Source organism: Lissotriton vulgaris, chromosome 7 (genome assembly GCF_964263255.1).
Source record: "Lissotriton vulgaris chromosome 7, aLisVul1.2, whole genome shotgun sequence".
Taxonomy (NCBI): Eukaryota; Metazoa; Chordata; class Amphibia; order Caudata; family Salamandridae; genus Lissotriton; species Lissotriton vulgaris.
Window position 1 is genome coordinate 1,707,570,810 of NC_141695.1, and position 24,523 is coordinate 1,707,595,332.

Here is a 24,523-nt window from a genome sequence, read left to right on the forward strand (position 1 = left end):
TAATCTTCCTGCATTTCTTAAAAACATACCATATGCGCTAAAAATATATGTATCTTTTAAATCTTCAAATCATACCTCAGATGTTGGATTAGGTGGTGAGCGAGTGATGCATTTACACAGAAAAAAGTCACAGCCACATCATGACAGTTTTCCAGAGCCCCTGCTTACAACACCTTGTTACAGCTCTCTGCTAGCTTTAATCCGAGGGTCTTATCCTGAGGGCTGCGCATTGAGGCAACTGACATGTCCACACGAAACACAGGCATCCAGGCCTATTCGTATGCAGGCACAGTGGCGGCAGATGGTGGAACTGAGGCTGCTGCCCAATCAGCGTATAGCAAAATGTGTTGTAAGAGGCCCTGAGAATCTGACGTGTCAGAGATAATCAAAGGCCTTGGGGAGCATAGGGGGCCCTCTGGAGTATGGGGACACACCAGCCCTGGAGGGGCCTCTCTCCCGCCTCTGAGTCCACCAGGGGCCAGCTTAGCTCAGGCCATACATGTATCTTTAGTCATGCTAAGGAGCATGGTATTATATTGTCTGTGTAGAGGTGCCCCTTGGCTTGGTAGCGAGCAAGGGGCAGTCGGTGACCACATGCAGTGATGATGCATAGGATCCACGAGGGGACCAGCCGTGACGGCACATATGTCGACAGCCAATCAGATGTCGGCCCTATTAGCTTAATGGCCGCTGCCCGTCATCTTCCTTTGACCGCTGATGAGCGCCTTCAGCCAGGCTAAAAATGTACACACTCCTTTGTCTGGAGATTTGAACTCTTAGGTGCGCACCATCCTGACGTAGCTATGGGGGTGACATTTAGTGCTCAAGAAAGCGCCTCCAGCAACACATATTTCGTGTGAACTTTACAAGGAATCGAAACAGCACAAGTTTCTCTCAGGAGCACCCTTCAATGCCTCTCTATGGTGTGAACGCATGTTTAACTTTTAACCCCCTCTCTTCCTGGTACTGCATGTATTGCCATTCACGTGCACACAGTGGTTCATACATACCATTTTTTAATGTGCCATATATATTTCTGTCGGCAGTTTTATAGACTCCCTCCTCTGAAGGTTCAAAACTCTCAGTAGTGAGAACTGCTTAGTATATTGATGAAGTCACTTTGGTACTGATTAGTTCATAGCTAGTGACATTTATGAAATTAAGGAATGCTCAAACCTAATGTACATTTATTGAAATAACACAAAGTTTTTCTAAAACAGACACACCCACATTAAAATCACACTGATTGTATAATATGCTGAGATATCCAGCTGCAATAGTGGCAACATATGGAGCCCTGGTCAATTGTGTTCAGAATGGATCTTTCACTTAGAAAAAAGTGATTGGGGAAAGGTTTCCTATATGTTGGCAGGGCTTCCTGTGACCTCTGCCAGGAGCTGCTCTGCCTACAGATGTGGCTCCCGTGCTCACTAAGCCACTGGAGTCAAGCTATCCTGGCTGAAGACGGCTGATAGCCAGAAACAGGTCCTAGGATGCCTGATTCCGGTCCAGGGAAGACATGGCTTGGCAGTTCGGGCTGGACTGTTCCCATGAGGCACAAGGTCAAGACTGATTTGCATATGGCCATGTCTGAACTGGGGTGGCTTGGTGAGCAAAATAACGATGGATTAAACCCAGATCTGTTACTGGGGGTGAATGTTTTGCCATTGTGCTACATTCCGTCCATCATCTTGTGTGTTTTGCTGTTCACCCTATGTGGGAAGGGTATGCCCAGAAGTGGGTCCCGTGCTCACTAAGCCACTGGAGTCAAGCTATCCTGGCTGAAGACGGATAATAGCCAGAAACCGGGCCTAGGATGCTTGATTCCGGTCCAGGGAAGACATGGCTTGGCAGTTCGGGCTGGACTGTTCCCATGAGGCACAAGGTCAAGACTGATTTGCATATGGCCATGTCTGAACTGGGGTGGCTTGGTGAGCAAAATAACGATGGCATAAACCCAGATCTGTGACTGGGGGTGAATGTTTTGCCATTGTGCTACATTCCGTCCATCATCTTGTGTGTTTTGCTGTTCACCCTATGTGGGAAGGGTATGCCCAGACGTGGGTCCCGTGCTCACTAAGCCACTGGAGTCAAACTATCCTGGCTGAAGACGGCTGATAGCCAGAAACCGGTCCTAGGATGCTTGATTCCGGTCCAGGGAAGACATGGCTTGGCAGTTCGGGCTGGACTGTTTCCATGAGGCACAAGGTCAAGACTGATTTGCATATGGCCATGTCTGAACTGGGGTGGCTTGTGAGCAAAATAACGATGGATTAAACCCAGATCTGTGACTGGAGGTGAATGTTTTGCCATTGTGCTACATTCCGTCCATCATCTTGTGTGTTTTACAGCAGAAGCCTGCGCAGTCCCATCCGGAGTTCCCATTCTAGCTATCCTTACCAGGTGTAATATTCAGCCAGGCATGCGTGATAGTTCAACTCGAAGTCTAAATGTGTGGTCTCACTCATAATGAGTGAGAATGTAATTTACCTTCACACCCTGACATTTTTAAATATACATATTTGGGGAGGAAGCGTTAGTAGGCTCCCCTTGTGAGCCCATTTTGGGCCCGGGAACTCCATCCATTGGGGCAGAGTAAATGAAGTAGGGGGAGGGGGCCCTCGCAGCTCTCTCCAAACCAATAGCGGCCCGTGTTCCCCGTTCCCAGTGGCCAAATGGGCTAATTAAGAGGAGACGGGCGGGCCCCCTTTCTGAGCCTTTTTAGAGCCCAGGGACCCCCTCCCCTGGGGTCAAAATCCTAAAGAAAGAGGAGGGGGTCATGTGGGCCTCCTCCTCCCCAAGCTTAAAAGAGGACCTGGGGAGCCCATCCTCCAGGGCTGTATTCAATAAAAAAGGGGAGAGGGTGCACTATCTCCCTCTCCAAGCCAGTGTAAGTCCCAGGAACCTCATACCCCGGACCAAAATGTTTATAGGGAGGGGGCCTGCGAATCCTACCTCCCTGAGCCTTTATATGCCCTTGGGTCCCCTTCATCTGGCGCTGGCTAATTTAATGTGTTATGGGGAGCCCACGCCCGGACACAATAGTTTCCTTGCCTGGACTTCTGTGGGCAGGGAAACATGTTTACTCCCTCCTGGTGCGAGCATTGTTGAATCTCCTGCCAAACGGGAGCAAAGATGCAAGTCTGCTTCCACATGATGGGAGATTGGAACACACTCCCGCCGGCTGGGAGCAGAATGCTGTTATGTTTCGCTGACTGGACTCCTGCAGGCAGGAAAACAGAACACATTTTGCCCCTGCCCAGTGGGAGCAAGTAGAAAATAGCTACTCCCTCCGGGTGGGAGCAATGCCAGTCCTGCACCATGTGGAGAGCCGGCTGGGGCCTCAGGTGCCCTCGGGCTCCACCCACAGCCCTCAATGTGGTGGTTGGTGGGTGACCTGAGTGGGCACCCATCCATCTATAATTTGGAAATGCCCCAGGGAATGCGGTCCTCTGGACCATATTCGGCTCAGGGAGGGGGCCACGCAGCACCCCCCCCCCTTAATTATGTTTGGCCCGAGGGGATGGGGTCCCTGGGGCCATATGAGTCTTGGGGAGGAGGGGTCGCAAATCCCCCTCTTTTTTATTATATTTGGCCACAGGGCCTATTACCTCTCTGGGAGGGGGGGCACATGCCCCCTTACCCTTAATTTGGCCCAATGCAATGTGGTTCCCAGGGCTCAACAAGGCTCAAGGTGGGGGGCACATGCCATCCTACCCTGTTTAATTTTATTTGGCCCTGGGGTTCCTGTAGCCTTTTAAGGCTTGGGGAGGGGGGCCACATGATCCCCCTCCACATCTTATTGGAATTTGGACCCGAGGAATGGGGTCCCCGGGCGAATTAAGCCTTGGGGCGGTGGCTGCAAGCCAGATCCCCTTAATAGGTATGTTTTTCCCTGGTGGATGGGGTTACTGAGGACCGAAGGACAAACCCACGCCACGCATGCCAAAGTCTGTGAGTGGCATGGAGTTGGCAGCCTGCTAGAGGTTTGGCCACAAGGCATGGAGGCCAAGCCCTGTGGCCAATCCCCCACTGACCACGGACAAAGACTGTGCCTGACATGGGGTTGGCTACCTTCGGGGAGTTAGATGTAGGGTAAGGCTGCAAACCAGGCCCTGTGGCCAACCCCATGCATGACTAAATACCGCTCGCGGTTAGCTTCCCCCTCGTGACTGCCTGTGGGGAGTTGAATGCATGGCCTGGCTGCAAAGCCAGGCCCCACAGCCAACTTCACGCCATGCAGAACAAAAGGCAGTATGCAGGATGGGATTGACTGTCTGCAGGGTTATTGGCTGCCTCCGGTTGGGTTGGCCAACCTGATGAAGCGCATGATGAGAGGCCATGCACAGCATGGGGTCGGATGCCTGCACACGGCCAGAGGGCCGTGAGCGGTGGAGGGTCAGCTATGCGTATGATAATTAAATATGATTGTACCTAAAAAAAACTATAGAAATTCAGTGAAAAAAACATAAAGGTTAAAGTAACACTATAGTGAAGTAAAATGATCAGTAAAAAGTTAAAGTTTTCAACTCTAAAAAACACAGAAATTCACCCCCTATAGTTGTCTCAAGTAATTATGTGTGCCCTAAAGTAACTATAACTTGCAACCTAGCCATGTACTGTGAATTCCCTCACATATTACCTTGCTTCTATGCAACAAAATCATTAAAATCATTGAGGAGAAAACTGTGCATTGCAGCAGCAAAACTTACAGTTATCTTGGTACACAAGTTATAGTTACTTTAAATAACTATAACTGGTGAATTTTTTTGTTTTTTAGAGTTTAAAACTTTAGATTATTACCAAACAGGTGACCTAACTATAACGTTACTTTAACCTTTGTTTTTTCCAGTGTTTTATGTAACAATGAGTATTACTATAATTTAAATTTTAAATCAAAAGCACATTGTAAGGCAATTAAAAACATGCATTCTGAAATGTTCCTTTCTTTTGTAGGACATTGACAATATAGAGTAGGTTTTAACAAGAGATACATAAAGAAAGAAAATAAAATGCAATGGAGGATAATGTAACTTTTCACTGGTAGAGTTCTGTGTTTACAATATTTATTTTCACACACTGGGGAGGATTTATTGGTAGATGATTGCGTGCAAGACTGAGCTTCTCAGGTGTGTTCATTAATAGTCTGATAAAGCCACAGGCATGCATAAATGATAAATATAGCAATTGGGTTAATGTTATTAATAAATAGCGCAAGAACCATGTGAGATAAGAGACCGGGTGTTCACAAAAATGTGCATGAAAAATAGGTAGAAAGCCTAATTATAGAGTTTTTTTGACCTCGAGAACTGTAAGTTTTGATCGTTTCTGGTTTAAGTATTAGGGGTGATTTTATGAGAATGACTGATTATTTGATAATGTCATAACATCATTTTGAATATTACACATGCACAAGGTAGATTTTAGATTTAAATGTGGGTTCGTTCAGACTAAATTAATGTAAAACTTGGTGTTTGAAATTTCAGATACCCCTGACGAAGAGCAAGCAATTGCTCGAAATGCACTGGGTCAGGAATAAAAGAATGCTGCCGACAACTACTTTTTGTGTATGGATCGTATTTACAAGGAGGCCTGGATGGGCACATGTTGATACGTAAAGTTTCAAAAGCAATTTGGTGACAATGTGGAACAGACGGAATCATAGAAGATAATATGACAAAGTAAAGGATAAAATATGGATAAACATGTAAGAGCAAACGGATAAATATATGGTGGATCTAGTATCTGAAATAAATGCAGTGCACCAGGGTGTGGAGTGTGAATGTTGCTCTCCCCACTTTTGGAATTTTTCAAATTGCGCGATGGCAAGGCGAAACCCAGGTTGCACGCAAAAGGTCAAATATGCTAAAGAAATTTGGATTGGATTAATTTGGTTCATATGGTGTGCACACCACCACATTCATCATGAACACTAACTGCCACTCGTATGTGTTGCACCCAAAGATGAAATATGTTTGGAGAAAAGGAATCACCGTCTGAAAGGCGCCACATAATTAAAACAGCGAGTTCTCGGCAGCAGGTATGGAGGCATTCTGAAAGGACATAGACACTTGTGCATTGAAAACACATTTGAATAATATGATGGTTTGATGTTTTGCGCACATATAGGCTTCTGTAGCATTATGATGCATTATGGGAGCGCGAGTTTACAAATGCACACCCACGGTTAACCTTTCACCTCGACTGTTTGCGCATGAAGGGGAGGGGTCAAATTAGTTTATAAGTTGGGCGGTAAGAAAGAGAGAGTAATTAGGAGTTCATGACGAACCGGGATTTGTGATTAGGAGAATGTAAAAGCAGGTACGCATTGCGCGCAATTGGTATTAGTAAGGTTCAGCAATAAATTGTGTTATCTGAACTTAAGCATTTAAACTGATAAAGCCACAGGCATGCGTAAATCATAAATATAGCAACTGGGTTAATGTTATTAATAAATAGCGTAAGAACCATGTGAGATAAGAGACCGGGTGTTCACAAAAATGTGCATGAAAAATAGTTAGAAAGCCTAATTATATAGTTTTTTTGACCTCGAGAACTGTAAGTTTTGATTTTTTCTGGTTCAAGTATTAGGGGTGATTTTATGAGAATGACTGATTAATTTGATAATGCCATAACATCGTTTTGAATATTACACATGCACAAGGTAGATTTTAGATTTAAATGTGGGTTCGTTCAGACTAAATTAATGTAAAACTTGGTGTTTGAAATTTCAGACACCCCTGACGAAGAGCAAGCAATTGCTCGAAATGCACTGGGTCAGGAATAAAAGAATGCTGCCGACAACTACTTTTTGTGTATGGATCGTATTTACAAGGAGGCCTGGATGGGCACATGTTGATACGTAAAGTTTCAAAAGCAATTGGTGACAATGTGGAACAGACGGAATCATAGAAGATAATATGACAAAGTAAAGGATAAAATATGGATAAACATGTAAGAGCAAACGGATAAATATATGGTGGATCTAGTATCCGAAATAAATGCAGTGCACCAGGGTGTGGAGTGTGAATGTTGCTCTCCCCACTTTTGGAATTTTTCAAATTGCGCGATGGCAAGGCGAAACCCAGGTTGCACGCAAAAGGTCAAATATGCTAAAGAAATTTGGATTGGATTAATTTGGTTCATATGGTGAGCACACCACCACATTCATCATTAATAGTCTAAGAGCAGCACTGTCATTGTAAAATCATTTTTTACCAGGCACTGAAAGAAAAAGGAAATGTTGTTTTTAACTTTTTTATTTGTGTAGGGAAGATAAATATTCTGCAAATTAATTCAGCACAGTGAATTAAGGGAATACATTCTTAGTTAGACCTTTTTCTGTGAAGTCTGAGCTATGAAACTACTGGTAAACTTCCAATAAGAAGCCTTTGCCATGTTATCCATCCATCCAGCCATGTCTGTATGTATTAGGAGTTTTCTACTGTGCTAATCATGCAGACTGGATGGTATAGAGGCTTCGAAAGAAACAACCAACAAAAAATAAATAAACATGTAATAATCAATAATATAACAGATAAAAACAATAAACAATATGCAGTTGCATGGTATATACATTATTTACAGACATGACTTTGGAGAGAAGCTCTTGTAACTCCATAGAAAGGAAAACAAGTAACAACTTGAAATGAATACTGAATACTAGGGTTGTCTTACACTCCAAGCCATCATTAAAGTATTCTTGGAAGACATTGCCAAGTGTCATTAATACAACTGGAAAATACAATTCCTCCCAAATCAATCGTCGAGAGCTGTTCTGTTCACTGAATCTAGTCCTACTAAAATTGTAACACCACTATGATAGTTCTGTGACAAGTACCAACCACAGCCATTTATTGTTAAGATGCTTTCCAAGAAGGCATGTAACAAGTAATAGTAGCTAGCACTCAAGATAATTTACCAACACAACATACCACAACTTAACTTAACATGCAAGAAATTCTTGTCTGGACATGAATTACATCAGTTTTTATTTAACTATTTAAATTCCCCAACTCGAAATATGTGTTGTCCGGTTATGAGACAGACTTTATTATGCTAGCCATTTTCTTTTACATTTTGACTTCGGCACCACTAGTTGAATGCCCAAGGAAGTCTACCTTTTACTGAAAGAGAATGCACGTTTTACTTCACTATACAGAGAGAGGCATTAGCACATCCACCTAAGCATGCCTTTGACTCTAGGGATCCTTGATATAATTGAATATGATATCTTGAAAGCACACAATATTCCTCGTCTCCTAAAACGATTTACACGTGAGCCTTTGAAGGACTTCCAATGCTGTTTTCAAACAATACAGTATGTGACTAAAACATATTATCCTTTAGAATTACAAATGCTGAGAGACTTACAATAATGGAAAATGAATCCACTTATGTGTAGTGTTCCATTATGTTACAGTGCTATTACCTAAGTAATGTCACGTAATAAGCGACAATTTTCTAAATATTGTCATTTAACACTCTTAACTCCATGCAAAACCTAAATGCCCACTTTTTTGCAAACATAATTGGTGAAAGCTGCTCTGAATATTTAATTTGTTCTTTTATCCATTAGCACACAGATAGTCTATGGACCTCTTACAGCATACTTCTTAGGTTACTTTTCACTTGGTATTTTATTGGATAGCTCTTTGATGCACACACTCCTTTAATATTCCTAATTCTTATGAAAGTAATTCAGTAACATTCCTTAGCATGACATCATACCATATATAGTCTGCATCACTCAATCATCTGCACAAGGAATAAACACCAGTTTCAATAAATGTTAAGGTTTTCCCACCTCACATGTTTTTTATATGCAATCCATATGTTAGCAATGCTATAACCCCTTATGCAGAAGCTCTGTGAATCTGTGAATGCTGTTATGAGTACGTCAGCAATAGCAGCGATGTTGGATTTAAACGAATGCAATTTAAGATTAAAAGGTTAAAAGGTTTCTGTCCATGCTTTTGTTAACCTATTGCATGCCGTGGAAGTGTGAATCTACGTAGGAGAGTTTTCTTGGATCGAGTGACAAATTGTGCTTGGAAATCAATAAGTCTGAGATGTTTTTCTTGTCCCTGTGGCCCATTAATAACTAAAGAATCGGTTTTTGCATAACTACGTGGAGGTGAGGGCAGCCAATGGGAAGGGAGTGGAACTATGCGTAGGTTACGGCATCCATTGGGAGAGGAGCAGAACTATGTGGCAGTGAGGGCATTGAATGGGAAGGGAGTGGAACTATGTATGTGGAGGTGAGGGCATCCTATGGGAGGTGATTAGAACTATGTATGCGGAGGTGAAGGAATTCAATGGGAGGCGAGTGGGAGGAGATTAGAAGTAGATAAACCACAGGGTTTGGTCCTGTAGGTGTGTCCGAGAAGCAGAGTCAAACAGACAAGGTGATGTGTACAAATACAGTGTACAAGCTGGGTGGCACATATACGAAAACACTGGCTACATTCTAGAGCAATCTTAAACAGGTGAGGAGGGTGTGGTGCAAAAGGCTTTGAAGTTATTCTCAGAAGCACTGTGCATTGGCCTGAGAGTGGCCACCTCTCTGGCATAACAAGCCATGCCCACATGACATGCAGAACGACCCTAGAGCTGGCACATAAAGTTCTGGGCTATACACTCAGAGAATCAACAAACTGAAGGCCATGTCCTTTTGAAAATGTTCCTAGGTGACTCTGACACCAGAATGTTAGCGTTCGAGAGCTGGCAGGTGAGTGAAGGCCTGTGGTTTCACTACCCACTGCTGGGCATTGCCAGTGTCTCGGCATAACCCCTCCTCCTCCCCCTGCCCCATTCCTGGACACCCTTGAAAACAAGCATGAGTAGGGCTAATGGGCATGAACGGTGTGGCATTTCGCTGGGCTTGTACTTGCTCTAGAGTGATTTGAAGGTGTAAAGATAGAGTAGGATAGTATTGGGATTGCTTACTAGCTAGGGATGTATCCCTAATGGAGAGATAGCTCTGTAAACAGTACTTAGGACACAGTATCTATGCAAGACAATATTCTGAAAAAGATATTCTGGTACCACTCTCCAAGGTTAAGGTTTTTTTTTCACCCTAATATAGTACTAACCACCACTGTGATAGCACTGTAGCACATTTTGTTTCTGAGTGTCCTTTTCTGCAGATCTGGGAAGGCCGTCAATCGCACAGGAGGAACCATCGTTTGGTAGTGTTGGTTGTTTGTTGGTGTTTGGTTGAGTGCAAAGGGTAGAATAATCGTTTGTAAGGTTTGTCTGATCTTGAAATATCTTCGCAGTGTCTTACTATCCCACACATCTGTGAAGAGCATTATACTGCAGCTTGCTCTGCTGAAACAAGCACTGGCCCATCAATTAGTCACTATGTCTAACCGTTGGCACAACCAAATCCCATCACGCGTGCCTCATACTGACCGTCAAGTAAGTCCAGATTCATGCACTTTATTGCTACTAGTGAAGTTTGACCACGATGCCCAGATACTCGGGCATTAGTGCTGGAACCACAAACATCTGGCAGTATGATGCGCCTGTTGCCAAAGATGTTTGATTATGAAGGACTGAAAATTAGAACTTAATTTTATCAAAAGAGTCTGCAAGTGACACCCTGAGGTCCAGATAGGTCTTCCAAGAGCACCCTATTCATGAAGGGCTGCTACCTGTGGAGTATGCCAATGACATCCTGAAGGTCATACACTATGGCTACCAGTTGAATCATTTGATAAAACTCTGACGCCAAGACATTTCTGCTATCAAGAAGCAGGATTGAGTCCCGAACACTGTTACCTGCTGTCGTTACCGATACCACTGTGGTCCAGACCTTTAGATTGACACAACTGGAAAGATTGACCATCACAAGTGCCCGCGCCCACTCATGGTCTTCGCTTACCTCTCTGTCAAGTCCAGCAGCCACAGTATTAATGGCTCCCGTCTCACTGTGAATCACAAACATGTCCTGGGCTGGGCTCTGGGGATTCTGGGTCAGGATCCTGTAGTTCACGATTCCGTTGTCTGTGGTTGCGTCGTCTGCGTCATGTGCGGTCACTGTCATTACATACGTGCCTGGAGCAAAAAAAAGAGTCAACATTCAAATGGGTCCCACAAAAATGACAACACAAGGTGAGAAACTTCAATGAGTTTTTGCATGTATTGACTTATAAGGCCTGCTGTGACTTCGCTTGTGCAACTGACAATGAATAGGACACCACATCCGGCTACAAAGAGTTCTGCATATTAAACATTAAAATGAAGCGAGTGATATACATCTAACCTAAGACTGGTTGAGCGCACACCTTCTGAATTTTGTGTGCATGTTTTGTCCACGTAGTACATGTTTTACTTTCTAAAAATTGACAATTCTAAAATCAAGTGGTGAATTTACTTGTTGCAGTTTGTTTATAGTGAGATGTTCAACTACCAGGACAGGTCAGGTCGTCTGATGTGATGTGGCAGGCGAGGCAAAATGGTAAATCAGCAGTGAACAGTCAAATAGTATGCCCACTGACACAAAAAAGATGACAATTTAGGCAATTAGTACAATACCACATTCTTAAATTTAGAAAATTCAATATTTTCAGTGAATCCTGTTATGGATCTTAACTTGAGGATTTTCACTAAGATGATGGCAATGTGTTTCTTCAGATGAGAACTGGGTGAAGGTAAAGGTTTGTTTTTTAAGGAAAGTAATAGATGTGGCTTGCCGAATGGAATTTTTACAGCAACAATTCTGTCGAATTTCTTTTCTAGGACAAAATGTTGTTTAATTATGTGTTAAAAGGACACAGATATTCGTGTATTTACTTAGAGCCTCATTGAGGAAGCAACTGAACTTGATTACAACCCCATTCTTGTTTCTTGTAGCACTAGTGTGCATTGTGGGAGATGCAGGGCCCCGTGTCCCAGCTTAGCCGCCATCTTGACAGAGCGGTGTCTTTATTCTTCATTTTATTGCTTTTAGCTTTCTCATGTTTATTTCAATTAATCTTATTTTACCAGTAGCTGCTCTTCACAAAGGAGCTTTTCGAGTGCAGTGTGGGTTGCTGGACCTTGTTCACCGCATTTGTTTGCCCGCATTTTTTGTTTTTTTATCTGTCACACTGACAGCACTCCTGATCACGCACCCCTGCCACACCACCGGATGACGGGCTTCAAAGCTAGCTCAATACCGTGCCCGCGCCGCTGGCACGCCAAAGGCAAGCCTGTCTGCACCATCCAATCTTGGCCGGACACTATTAATGCCAGATCTCTGGTTAAAAAGCGCAGTCGGATTTGCTGATTTTATGGATGCTCAATCTCTTGATCTGGCGTTCATAACGGAAACTTGGGCTGACAATGCCTCAGACCCTGACTTAAACCTTACATTGCCTGCAGGTTTTGGTATATTCATGCTGGGCCGATAGGGGAAAAGGGGTGGTTGCCTCGTGATCATTTTTCGTGATCATTTCAAAACTTCATTTAGAGAGATTCCAGTCACTCAGGATTGTGAAGCTCATCTTTTAAAATAGAATTCAGTATTCCACTAATTTGACGGATCTCGAATATACCGCCCTCCAGGCCCTAGGGCGACATTTATTAATAATGTCGGTCAACTATTGGAAACTAAGGTTAATTCCCCAGACCTAATGATCCTTGTGGACATTAATTTACATCCGGAAAACTCTCTTGATAATGAATCTGTTCACCTCATCAATCTAATGGTCAGCTTAGATTTAGTTCAACTACTTAATGGCCCTACCCATTTAGCAGGCCATTAACTCGATGGAATCTTCTAGGACAATCCTCATCTTCATTGGATGTCCTCTTTTCCACTTGGTTGGTCAGACCACCTGTCAGTCATGTTTGAGATCAATGGAATGACCAGTGACCCAAATACCAACTGACCTCAATCCAATACTACCTGCTGCCCTTGGCACAAGCTTCCAAAGTCATCCCCCTAAACCCTGATTCACAGATACTCTCAGGCTCCAAAAGCAGAAATGCCGTAGGCTCGAAAGAAAATGGAGGCGGAATTAAAGAGGAGAGGAATCCTCAATCAAAGTTTCCAGAATTACCAATCATATACCCAAACCTTATCCCCAAGGATGGGTCAGATCCAGAGTGAACACAGGTGTAAGTCCTCTCTGGAATTAATTTATCTTGTGGGTTTGGAGCAATTACCCCCTGGATTAGTAATGTCACTTACTGAATAAAATCTAATGCCCTGAAGAAGTCCACTGTGTAGACGAAACACGTTGGCTGTAACATTGGGGTTATGGAATTTTAAGAACAGTTTGGAAAAAGACAAATAAAAGAAAAATACTGAAAATTCAAGGGAACTTTGTTTTGTTTGATATTGCTTCATTTTTGGATGCACCTCTATATTCGTACATAGCATGTCGCAGTGTTAGGGAAAGTTAAGAGAAATGACCTTTATTGGGTAAGAGATGGTATATTGGTTCATGTTCTGAAGAGAGAGCTATCAAAGATCTCAGCTGTGGAATAAAAGACAGCTTCACAGAGAGATTTGACAAGCGATGTCACTACCTAACACCCCTTTGGAAGTGAACAGAAGAGGTGACTGACAGATCACCACTCTAGATATTGTGTCGCAGAGTAAATGAAATGGAGCAGATGTTCTAGGTGGCATGCCTATGACAACGCCCTGTTTCAGGTGGGACGTTGCCCCATTCCGAGACACCCTGATGTGGGACCTGAACAAATGCCAGATGTACCTACGGCTGCTGGAAAAGGAAGATGCGTCTGAGGCTGGGACCTAAGGTGAATCTATGAAAACTACATATGGAAGGAATGGCCATGGACTGTAAGCACAGTATTGTGGCACGGTTGTCTCTATTAGGACACCCAGGCACTGCTGTATAAGCATTCACGTAGTAATCAGTGGACCATGGGCCTTATCCCAATGTGGGCACATCATGATCAGCTGTCACATAAGAGGTATCTATGGCAAAATAAAGAAACCTATTATTACCAAAACACCACTTTTGCATTTTTTGTTATGTTTTGTCACTTCTGTATATTTTGTTTTGTGGAACCCCCCCCCACCCCCCCCCCCCCCCAGATGCTCCTCTCACTTCATCCTGCATCTAAATGTACAGGTAATGTCTGGTTCATTTCCCGCCCCCAGACAATGTGGTTTCATGATAATATTTTTGGAATATGGATTTCTTATTTATAAATCTAAAAAGTTCAAATAATACCACTAATAATAGCAAAACCAGTCATCTGGAAATACTCAGCAACAATCCCCGTGATTTTAAACAAAAGAGACACTTTCTTCACAAAGTTAAGGTCACCAGATGAGTCACTATTATCAATAATATGATGTTCCTGTCATTAGCTTTCCTTTTCCTTTTCCTCTGTTTTCAGTTGTATTAGTTCAACTGGATTAACTGTTGCGAACCAGGAATACAACTCCCAGAATGCAATAGACTGTTAAAGAAAAGCCCAGGACTAGAATATCTGCCAGAACTGATTCAACGCATGTCATCTTTTATTCATGGAAATAGACGAGAGACTATTCTGCTTAATGGTCATTCATATAAAGACTAAGGGGCCTGTTTATGAGAATGTCACGCAGTGCAGCGCAACATGTCAACTTGCTGCACTGGGTGATAGAGAAAGGGCAGGAATGCGCTGTATTTATGGCAATGCAGCACATTCCTGCCTTTTTCCCTGCACTGGTGCCCTTTGACTGCGTAGCGCAAACGCAGGCCCACTTGCACTATAGTGCAAGTTGGCCTTCATTGCATGGTGGATGGTTTTTGTGCAGGGAGGACACCTTCCTGCACAGAAACATTCCTGAGAGGTGTATTCTTCTTTCATGTGTGCTGCAGAATGGGAGTAATAACGAGGAGAAATCAAGATATTTCTCCTAGTTACGCCTCTGATGGGAAGGCGTAACTTTCTGGCACATTCCCAGGTTTTACCAGTTTAGGGTAATCTAGGAATGTGTCAAAAACCATGGGAGTTGAGTGGGAACACCCACGTAACACCAAAGGGACACCTTCCCAGGGCAGAGTAAAGCACCGCAGCGATCTGTCCTGCGTTGCCTTAGCTAGATTTAAGGAGCCACTCAGGGCCACGGCTTCATAAATCACATGTATGGTGCAAGAACAATGCAAACTGGCTCATAAATAGGCTTTTAAATATGGACAGGGTTTTGCTCTGTGCCGTAAGCAAAACACAGCCATAAGAGAACCAGGTGTTAAGTGGCTGCAGACGAGCTCAGTTGCCTCTGCATTTCCCTCCTGACCTCCTGGTGGAGAATGACAATACAGAAGACAAAGATTTCAGTGTTGTGAAAAGCACTTGAATGAGGTAGGGACAGTGACCATGATCCCATTGTATGTTGGCCAAAAATGTGTTATTGCAGGATTCTGCAGAGCTGTTCACTGACCAAAATAAGCCAGAGAAATGTGCCAGCAGCAACAGCAACAAGTATTCTAGGCTCAGTTTAAGTGAGGCTGATTCTCAGATAGGAGGAAATGTCCAGAACTGTACATTCAAAGAACATAATTATCAAGATGCTAGGTCTCATTTCATTTCTTCTTCTTCTTCGTTGGACATGTGTGTGCTTTCACATGGATCAGTCAACTGTGACAATACAAGGCATGTATTGACCAAGAATTTTAGAGAGAAAGAGGAGAAAAGCTTTCTCTTAGGGTTTCAGTTAGTCAACCAGGAACAGCCAATTATAATTCAGCACCACAGATGTAAAAGGCAATGAAAGCCAACTCTTTTTTTTCCTATACACCTGCTGGAAGTGAACCTGTCTGTTGTTTAAACATGTTAAATGTATGTTAAACATATGTTAAATGGGTGCAATTATGAAGTTATTTGTGAATGTCTCGAAGTCTTTGGCAATGTGTGGGAAACTTGGGAGCCTATTTGGAACGATCCTAGGCCCAGATATCCAAATCTTCACACAGCGCAGGGCAGTGCCCACAATTGCTGCATTGTGTTGTGTGAGAGGGAGAGCGCTGGAAAGCACCGTCTACAAAGATACAGCACTATCCTACTCTCTTCCTGTGCCGGCGCACACCCAGGCTGCCGAGGGTCACACTCCCACTTTGCACCATAGTGCAAAGGTGCCTGCGTAAGTCTAGCATAGGTTATGTACTGAAAAGATAACCTTCCAGTACAAAGTTCTACGCCTAAACAAACTTTAAAACTTTTCCCACAATGTATGCGTGCTGTACAGTACAGAACGCATGCAAAGTGGGGAAAGTTAGGATAAATATTAGCATTTCTTTTTTTAAACCCTACTTTCAAGAGGCGTTATTTTTAGGACAGAAACCCCATTGTTAGTAGATAAGGTGTTGCATCAAACACCATGGGTAGCTGCAGGGAAACGCCCATCTACCGCCAATGGAATGCCCTCTTGACGCAGAGTAACACACAGCAGCAATTTGCAATGTTTTGCGTCATTTTCAGGTAACATTCCAGAGCAAAACAAGTTTTATGCTGGAAAGTAAATCTGAGGAAAACATTTTGCGCAGGTTTGCTTCACTTTTGTGATGCAAACCAGCTCGAAATATTTGTTAATGTGGGCACAATGCCATCTAATTGAAGAATATTCCTTTGTAAACATGCACTTCTTGAAATCACACGCGTTCTATATAAGTTTTGTAATTAACATTCATTCTAAACATGTGATTCCTCTAAACATGCAGGATTCTATACGAACCTGTGACTAACATTCCTTTGCTGTAATTCTTTTTAAAATCATGTAAGATTCTAATGTAAATCTGTAATTTATTATTTTCATGGTAAACTTGTGGTTCTCAACAGCATGTCAAATTGTATGTAAACCCGTAATTAATATTCCCTTGCAAACATGCTTGAACACGCGTGGGGTTCTATAGAAGCCTGTAATTAATATGCAATGCACAAGATTCCTGGGTGAATGCAGGATTCGGTGCAAGCCTGTGACGAGCATTCCTTTGTAAACACGTGAATCTAGAAAGATGCCAGATTCAATGGAAGCCTCTCATTAATATCCCTTCCTAAACTCGGGATTCTTGGAAGCATGTGAGATTGTATGTGAACTTGCAAATAATCAACCTTAATTTGGGATTCTAAATCTACCTGGGGCATTTATTCTAAAAATATGGGATCATATTTTCTAAACTTTCACTTATCCTTTTTAAGGCTGTATTTGTGTAAACATGTGCGGCTATTTGTGCACAATGGGGCAGTGAGGAATTTGTAAATAAATAAGTGCCATGGCTCTCGTCAGGAGGACACTGAAGCTTGCACCAAGAATTGCCCCTGCCATGCTGCCAATGATAGTAACAACACAACTACAACACATCACATTCCTACAAGTGTGATAGTTCAGACTATTCCAGGCCCCCAAAGGTATAAGAATGGCTTGGACGGCAGGTAATAGTCATTCTTAATGTATATTGAATTAATAATTGACAGCTGTTGTGATCATCTGAGACAGGGCCACCTTGTGGCTGACTGCCACAAGCACAGGTGTTGACAATTAACTGCCGGTTCAGAGCACCGGAAACCACCTGCTAAAATTAAGCACTGCAATGAGGATAACTCCAAATGGCATATTTCTTTTAATGTTGTTTTATGATTTGTACACACATGGAATCTTTTGTAAATATGTAAAAATATTTGCAAATAGGCGCCCAATTTTGCAAAAATGTGGTATTCTTTGTAAACATGTGAAGCAGTTGCAGAAAAAAAATCTTGAAACAAGATGTTTTACAAACAGGTGTCAATGTATGGAATGTTTTGTTAATAACTGTGATAAATCTTTGAAAGTGAACGATTCTTTGTAAATATGTCAAATACTTAGCACCCACATGGCCTTATTTCTAAACGTGGTATTCGTATTTCGTTATTTGTAATCATAGTGGAATAGATGGGAAATGAACATGTGATAATAAGTGTGAGAATACAGTTTTTTTGTAAATTTATAAAATTGTCAGTGTAAACATGTAGGACTACTTGCACACATGAATGTGGGAATAATTTTTTAACCGGTTGGATTACTTGTACAATGTTTGGTTATTAAAGTTTTTTTTAATGCTTTACAAAGATGGATGCTTATTTGCAAGGATGATTTTGCAATTGGGCAAGTGCTGTGATGAGGCCCACAAAAAACGACTTTTCCAGGTAGACCTAGAATGTCCCTACACTGGTGCCACTTCACAGAATTACACAAGACACAACAAATTCAGAGATATCCCAATGTTTAATGTACACCTGCCCCAGCCTTCAAATCTGAAACTTTAAACATGGACGGATCTCAGACCCATCAAGTGTTGATAGTTCTAGAGGGTCCGCTTTCTAGTTCTCAGCTACCTCTTCAAGGATTCCTTTAATGATCATCAATATACAGAGATATCCCAGTGTGCCTGTAAACCAGACCGTCCTTCAAATCTGAAACTTTAAACATGGAAGGACCTCAGACCCACCAAAAATTGAGAATTTTGGAGGGTCGGCTTTCTAGTTCTCCGCTGGGCCTTCCAGGATTAATTTCATGAACATCAAATAGCGCTTGCGTTTGAAAAATAATTCAGCGCCATAGTAGGTTTTCTGTTCAGCTCCTTGAGGCTAAGAATTTAAATTTGTCGCATTCTGCGGACTTTCAAAGATCACCCCCATGTGATCAGCCAGGTCAACTAATGATCTCTCTGTAGAATCAAGGGGTGGGGTGAGGGCGGGGAAATCAGGCGTAAAATAAATAGAAAAAAAGTGTTGAATATTTTGACATAGTAATATTATTTATCGAGCTTCGGCAACAACCATGCCAAATATAAAAAAGGGTTTTATTATGCTTTTTATTTTTGTTTGATTTTTTAGTATTACTTGGACTGGACTAGAAGCTACCTCATTAGCTATCGCAAGGGAAAAAATATGAAATTAAAATTTCTCCTGTATCAATGGCGTATGCAAGTATAAGAATCAACGACACACAAAGATTTCTACCATTGCACCTTTTTTTATTTTTTCATGTCATGTTTTTTTACATTTTATTTTCTCTTTATTTTCTCTTAATTTTATTAATTACTTTGATAATAATATGTGCCTGACTGCATCAGGGTGAAGGATTAAGGATTTCTTAGCGGAGTATATTAACTCCTGAAATTCAACAATGGGTGGATGAATACATGAATGATTAAATATTAGGAATTCTAAGGAAATTCTATTTGTACCAGTCCTGTCAGTGCTACAGAGAAGGTGCAAATCTTCAGCTTGATCTTACCTGTCACACTTGGCACTGTAACGCTATTATAAATTCTTGGATAGTTCGACAATTTTAAGTGTGTGCTTTTTCTCTGCCAGCAGCCCAGATGGGCAGTCATGGGGAATATATTGCTAATTTCCGGTCCCAATGCTCTGTCCTTCCCTTTCCATCATTAAGTTTAGAGTTCAAAGTGCAATTGTGTGTTTGAGAGAAGTATGGGGTGCCAAAGCTACAGTAATCTACAAGGACTTTCACTTGCTTTACGAAGGCACTGCTTGAAAGAATGGTGTTTTTTTAAATAAAAAAAATCCCTACTCTGCGTAAATGTGATCTGGAAGAGCACAGCGCAAGAGCCACAGTGTTGAAAAATTAAGGTGTGTGAAATGCACTAATATAATGTGTGCAAAATATAAAAAGTCTCGAAACGTTAAAAACCTGTGGACAGGGAAATCTTTTCCTGTTATTGACAAAGTTGCTGTATTTGAGTCTAGACTGCATGAAAATGCTGTCCCAACAAGGGATCTTTCAGGGATGCCTGTTAATACCCAGAGCACGTTCATGGCGTCTCCCTAGCACCGGGAGAACAGTTTTGGCGTGATTTTTTCTAAGAAGGAACCACACAGGAACCCGCATAGGGACGGTTCACACGGCACCGTTCAGCGTCATCTGATCTTCACATCTCTGGTGGAACTAGCAGAGGAAAAAAAAATATGTGAAGCTTTCTGTTTTTGGATACCAGATCCCCATTTTTTTTAAAAAAAGAGCTGTTATTAAGGCAGCGAGGTAAACATACTTATTATTCAATGTTGAAAGCATGATGGGCCGCAGGAAATACATGTTATTTAGATTGTCATGGTGATGGGTAGGTGTGAAGATGTTATTTGTCAGGCAGCCGGGTAAATATCAGAGAATGTTGTGTAATTGGCTGGTGTGTGTAGCATCAATCTGTGAGATGAGCTGGGGGCCGGCTAGCACTTTGTGGGTGGGGGGTAGTGCTGAATAGCAGAACCCCCTGCAAGACTGAGGGACACCCCAGAGGTATGCGTGAGTCTGAGAATGAGGACAGCAGGCACAGTTAGGCCAAGGGTGGCTCCTGAACAGGCCTCACAAGCACTGGCAGAGACAAGAATGGTTTAAACACTTTGACTGCAGACTTGAGGGACATCTGTTGAGCTGGTTGTTATATGTCAACATATCCCTACTTTTACTTGTATTAATTGTTTAACCAGTCGCGTCCAATCAAATCGGGGCGGGTGGGGGCTTAGATGACTTCACAGCAGTTAGTAAGGCTTCCAAAGGTTTTGCATTAATAGGAGACAGACTATACTGGGAACTAGTGAGGCATATACAGTAAGGTCAGGAAGTCAGGAATTGCAGGAAGGACGAACTGGAGTTTCTATATAAAGTATGTTACCAACTAGACTAAATTACATTATTTATTTCTGAGGATCAATTCTAAACTGATTTCCCTGCAATCAGAAACTCCTTTTCGCTTCCTTTACATTGCAGCCACACTGTAAAAGTGGTCCGACCCCAGGAGCCTGGGCAACAACCCTGTTCAAACGTCAGATGTGCACATTTGTTTCCACAATCACAGAGCGGCACTGTGAGGCAATCACAGAGAGGCACTGTGAGGCAATCACAGAGCGGAACTGTAAGGCAATCACAGAGCGGCACTGTGAGGCAATCACAGAGCGGCACTGTGAGGCAATCACAGAGAGGCACTGTGAGGCAATCACAGAGCGGAACTGTAAGGCAATCACAGAGCGGCACTGTGAGGCAATCACAGAGCGGCACTGTGAGGCAATCACAGAGCGGCACTGTGAGGCAATCACAGAGTGGCACTGTGAGGCAATCACAGAGCAGCACTGTGAGGCAATCACAGAGAGGCACTGTGAGGCAATCACAGAGCGGCGTTGTGAGGCAATCACAGAGCGACACTGTGAGGCAATCACAGGGCAGCGTTGTGAGGCAATCACAGAGCGGTGTTGTGAGACAATCACAGAGCGACACTGTGAGGCAATCACAGGGCAGCGTTGTGAGGCAATCAAAGGGCAGCGTTGTGAGGCAATCACAGAGCAGCATTATGAGGCAATCACAGAGCGGCACTGTTAGGCAATATTAGAGCGGCACTGTGAGGCAATCACAGAGCGGCGTTGTGAGGCAATCACAGAGCGGCACTGTTAGGCAATATTAGAGCGGCACTGTGAGGCAATCACAGAGCGGCGTTGTGAGGCAATCACAGAGCGGCACTGTTAGGCAATATTAGAGCGGCACTGTGAGGCAATCACAGAGCGGCGTTGTGAGGCAATCACAGAGCGGCACTGTTAGGCAATATTAGAGCGGCACTGTGAGGCAATCACAGAGCGGCGTTGTGAGGCAATCACAGAGCGACATTGTGAGGCAATCACAGGGCAGCGTTGTGAGGCAATCACAGAGCGGCGTTGTGAGGCAATCACAGAGCGGCACTGTTAGGCAATATTAGAGCGGCACTGTGAGGCAATCACAGAGCGGCGTTGTGAGGCAATCACAGAGCGGCACTGTTAGGCAATATTAGAGCGGCACTGTGAGGCAATCACAGAGCGGCGTTGTGAGGCAATCACAGAGCGGCACTGTTAGGCAATATTAGAGCGGCACTGTGAGGCAATCACAGAGCGGCGTTGTGAGGCAATCACAGAGCGGCACTGTTAGGCAATATTAGAGCGGCACTGTGAGGCAATCACAGAGCGGTGTTGTGAGACAATCACAGAGCGACACTGTGAGGCAATCACAGAGCGGCACTGTTAGGCAATATTAGAGCGGCACTGTGAGGCAATCACAGAGCGGCGTTGTGAGGCAATCACAGAGCGGCACTGTTAGGCAATATTAGAGCGGCACTGTGAGGCAATCACAGAGCGGCGTTGTGAGGCAATCACAGAGCGGCACTGTTAGGCAATATTAGAGCGGCACTGTGAGGCAATCACAGAGCGGCGTTGTGAGGCAATCACAGAGCGGCACTGTTAGGCAATATTAGAGCGGCACTGTGAGGCAATCACAGAGCGGCGTTGTGAGGCAATCACAGAGCGACATTGTGAGGCAATCACAGGGCAGCGTTGTGAGGCAATCACAGAGCGGCGTTGTGAGGCAATCACAGAGCGGCACTGTTAGGCAATATTAGAGCGGCACTGTGAGGCAATCACAGAGCGGCGTTGTGAGGCAATCACAGAGCGGCACTGTTAGGCAATATTAGAGCGGCACTGTGAGGCAATCACAGAGCGGCGTTGTGAGGCAATCACAGAGCGGCACTGTTAGGCAATATTAGAGCGGCACTGTGAGGCAATCACAGAGCGGCGTTGTGAGGCAATCACAGAGCGACATTGTGAGGCAATCACAGAGCGGCGTTGTGAGGCAATCAGAGAGTGGCATTGTGAGGCAATCACAGAGCGGCGTTGTGAGCCAATCACAGAGCGGCATTGTGAGGCAATCACAGAGCGACACTGTGAGGCAATCACAGAGCAGCGTTGTGAAGCAATCACAGAGCGGCGTTGTGAGGCAATCACAGAGCGGATTTGTGAGGCAATTGCAGAGCAGCGTTGTGAGGCAATCGCAGAGCGGCGTTGTGAGGCAATCACAGAGCGACACTGTGAGGCAATCGCAGAGCAGTGTTGTGAGGCAACCACAGAGCAGCGTTGTGAGGCAATCGCAGAGAAGCGTTGTGAGGCAATCGCAGAGCGGCACTGTGAGGCAATCGCAGAGCGGCACTGCGAGGCAATCACAGAGCGGCACTGCGAGGCAATCACAGAGCGGCGCTGTGAGGTAATCACAGAGCAGCATTGTGAGGCAATCACAGAGCGGCACTGTAAGGCAATCACAGAGCGGCACTGTGAGGCAATCACAGAGCAACACCGTGAGGCAAACACAGAGCAGCCCTGTGATGCAATCACAGAGCGGCACTCTTTAAGGCAATCACAGAGCGGCGTTTTGAGGCAATCACAGAGCGGAGTTGTGAGGCAATCGCAGAGTAGCGTTGTGAGGCAATCGCAGAGCGGCACTGTGAGGCAACCACAGAGCGGGCGTTGTGAGGCAATCACAGGGCAGCGTTGTGAGACAATCACAGGGCAGCGTTGTGAGACAATCGCAGAGCGGCGTTGTGAGGCAATCACAGAGCGGCATTGTGAGGCAATCACAGAGGGGGGTTATGAGGCAATCAGAGAGCGGCGTTGTGAGGCAATCACAGAGCGGCACTGTGAGGCAATCACAGAGCAACATTGTGAGGCAATCACAGATCAGCATTGTGAGGCAATCACAGAGGGGGGTTGTGAGGCAATCACAGAGTGGCGTTGTGAGGCAATCACAGAGCGGCATTGTGAGGCAATCACAGAGGGGGGTTGTGAGGCAATCACAGAGCGGCATTGTGAGGCAATCACAGAGGGGGGTTGTGAGGCAATCAGAGAGCAGCGTTGTGAGGGAATCACAGAGGGGGGTTGTGAGGCAATCATAAAGTGGCATTGTGAGGCAATCATAAGGTGGTTTTGTGAGGCAATCACAGAGGGGGGTTGTGGGGCAATCACAGAGCAGCATTGTGAGGCAATCACAGAGGGGGGTTGTGAGGCAATCATAAAGTGGCATTGTGAGGCAATCATAAGGTGGTTTTGTGAGGCAATCACAGAGGGGGGTTGTGAGGCAATCATAGGGCGGCGTTGTGAGGCAATCACAGGGCGGCATTATTGCAATATTGTGAGGAGACTACACTGCATCGTTCTGAGGAAACCAAAATATCATTTTTGGGACATCTAGGACACACAGTGACTCATGTCCCAGCTACACAGACAAACAATAAGAACACGGCGCATGCGTTGTAGACAAGTCTGGGGTCGGGGCTTTGAAATTCACAAATGTGCAGGTCAAGTTCAAAGCAATGCGGTGATATTGGACAAAGGAGCGTCGACAGACTCCAGGCTGAACCCGAGAGCGCAGTGCCACGTTGTGACTTTCACAGGAAGAAGAGTGTCTGAACACGGGAACATGAGCAGGCAAAACACAGCGCAGCCTGTCGATTATTGGCACACTGAGCTAAACAAGATTTAAGTGGACTGGAAATAATGTGCGCTGATACTTCAGCGGAAGAAAAGGAAAAGAGAAAAGACGCGAAAGGGTGAGATAAAGATAAACTAATGCTGGAGGGAAAAAACGTTTTATCAAGGTCTCTAGGGAAAGTGTTTTAAAGTGCTCACACTTTAGAGTGGGCAGCCCCTTAATCCCTGACAAGTTATTATAGAAACATTGTGAGGACAGAGGTTGTACTAGAAATCGTATAAGGGACTATGTAGAAAACAT

At 44.0% G+C, this 24,523-nt stretch overlaps 1 protein-coding gene across 1 annotated transcript in view; it reads right to left on the minus strand.

The window, feature by feature from the left end:
- CDH4 (cadherin 4) overlaps positions 1–24,523 on the minus strand; it is a 676,299-nt gene that overhangs the window by 332,128 nt on the left and 319,648 nt on the right. Inside the window, exon 5 of the mRNA XM_086932873.1 lies at positions 10,889–11,061. Coding sequence (XP_086788999.1) covers positions 10,889–11,061 — 173 coding nt within the window. The remainder of the gene's footprint in view (positions 1–10,888; positions 11,062–24,523) is intronic.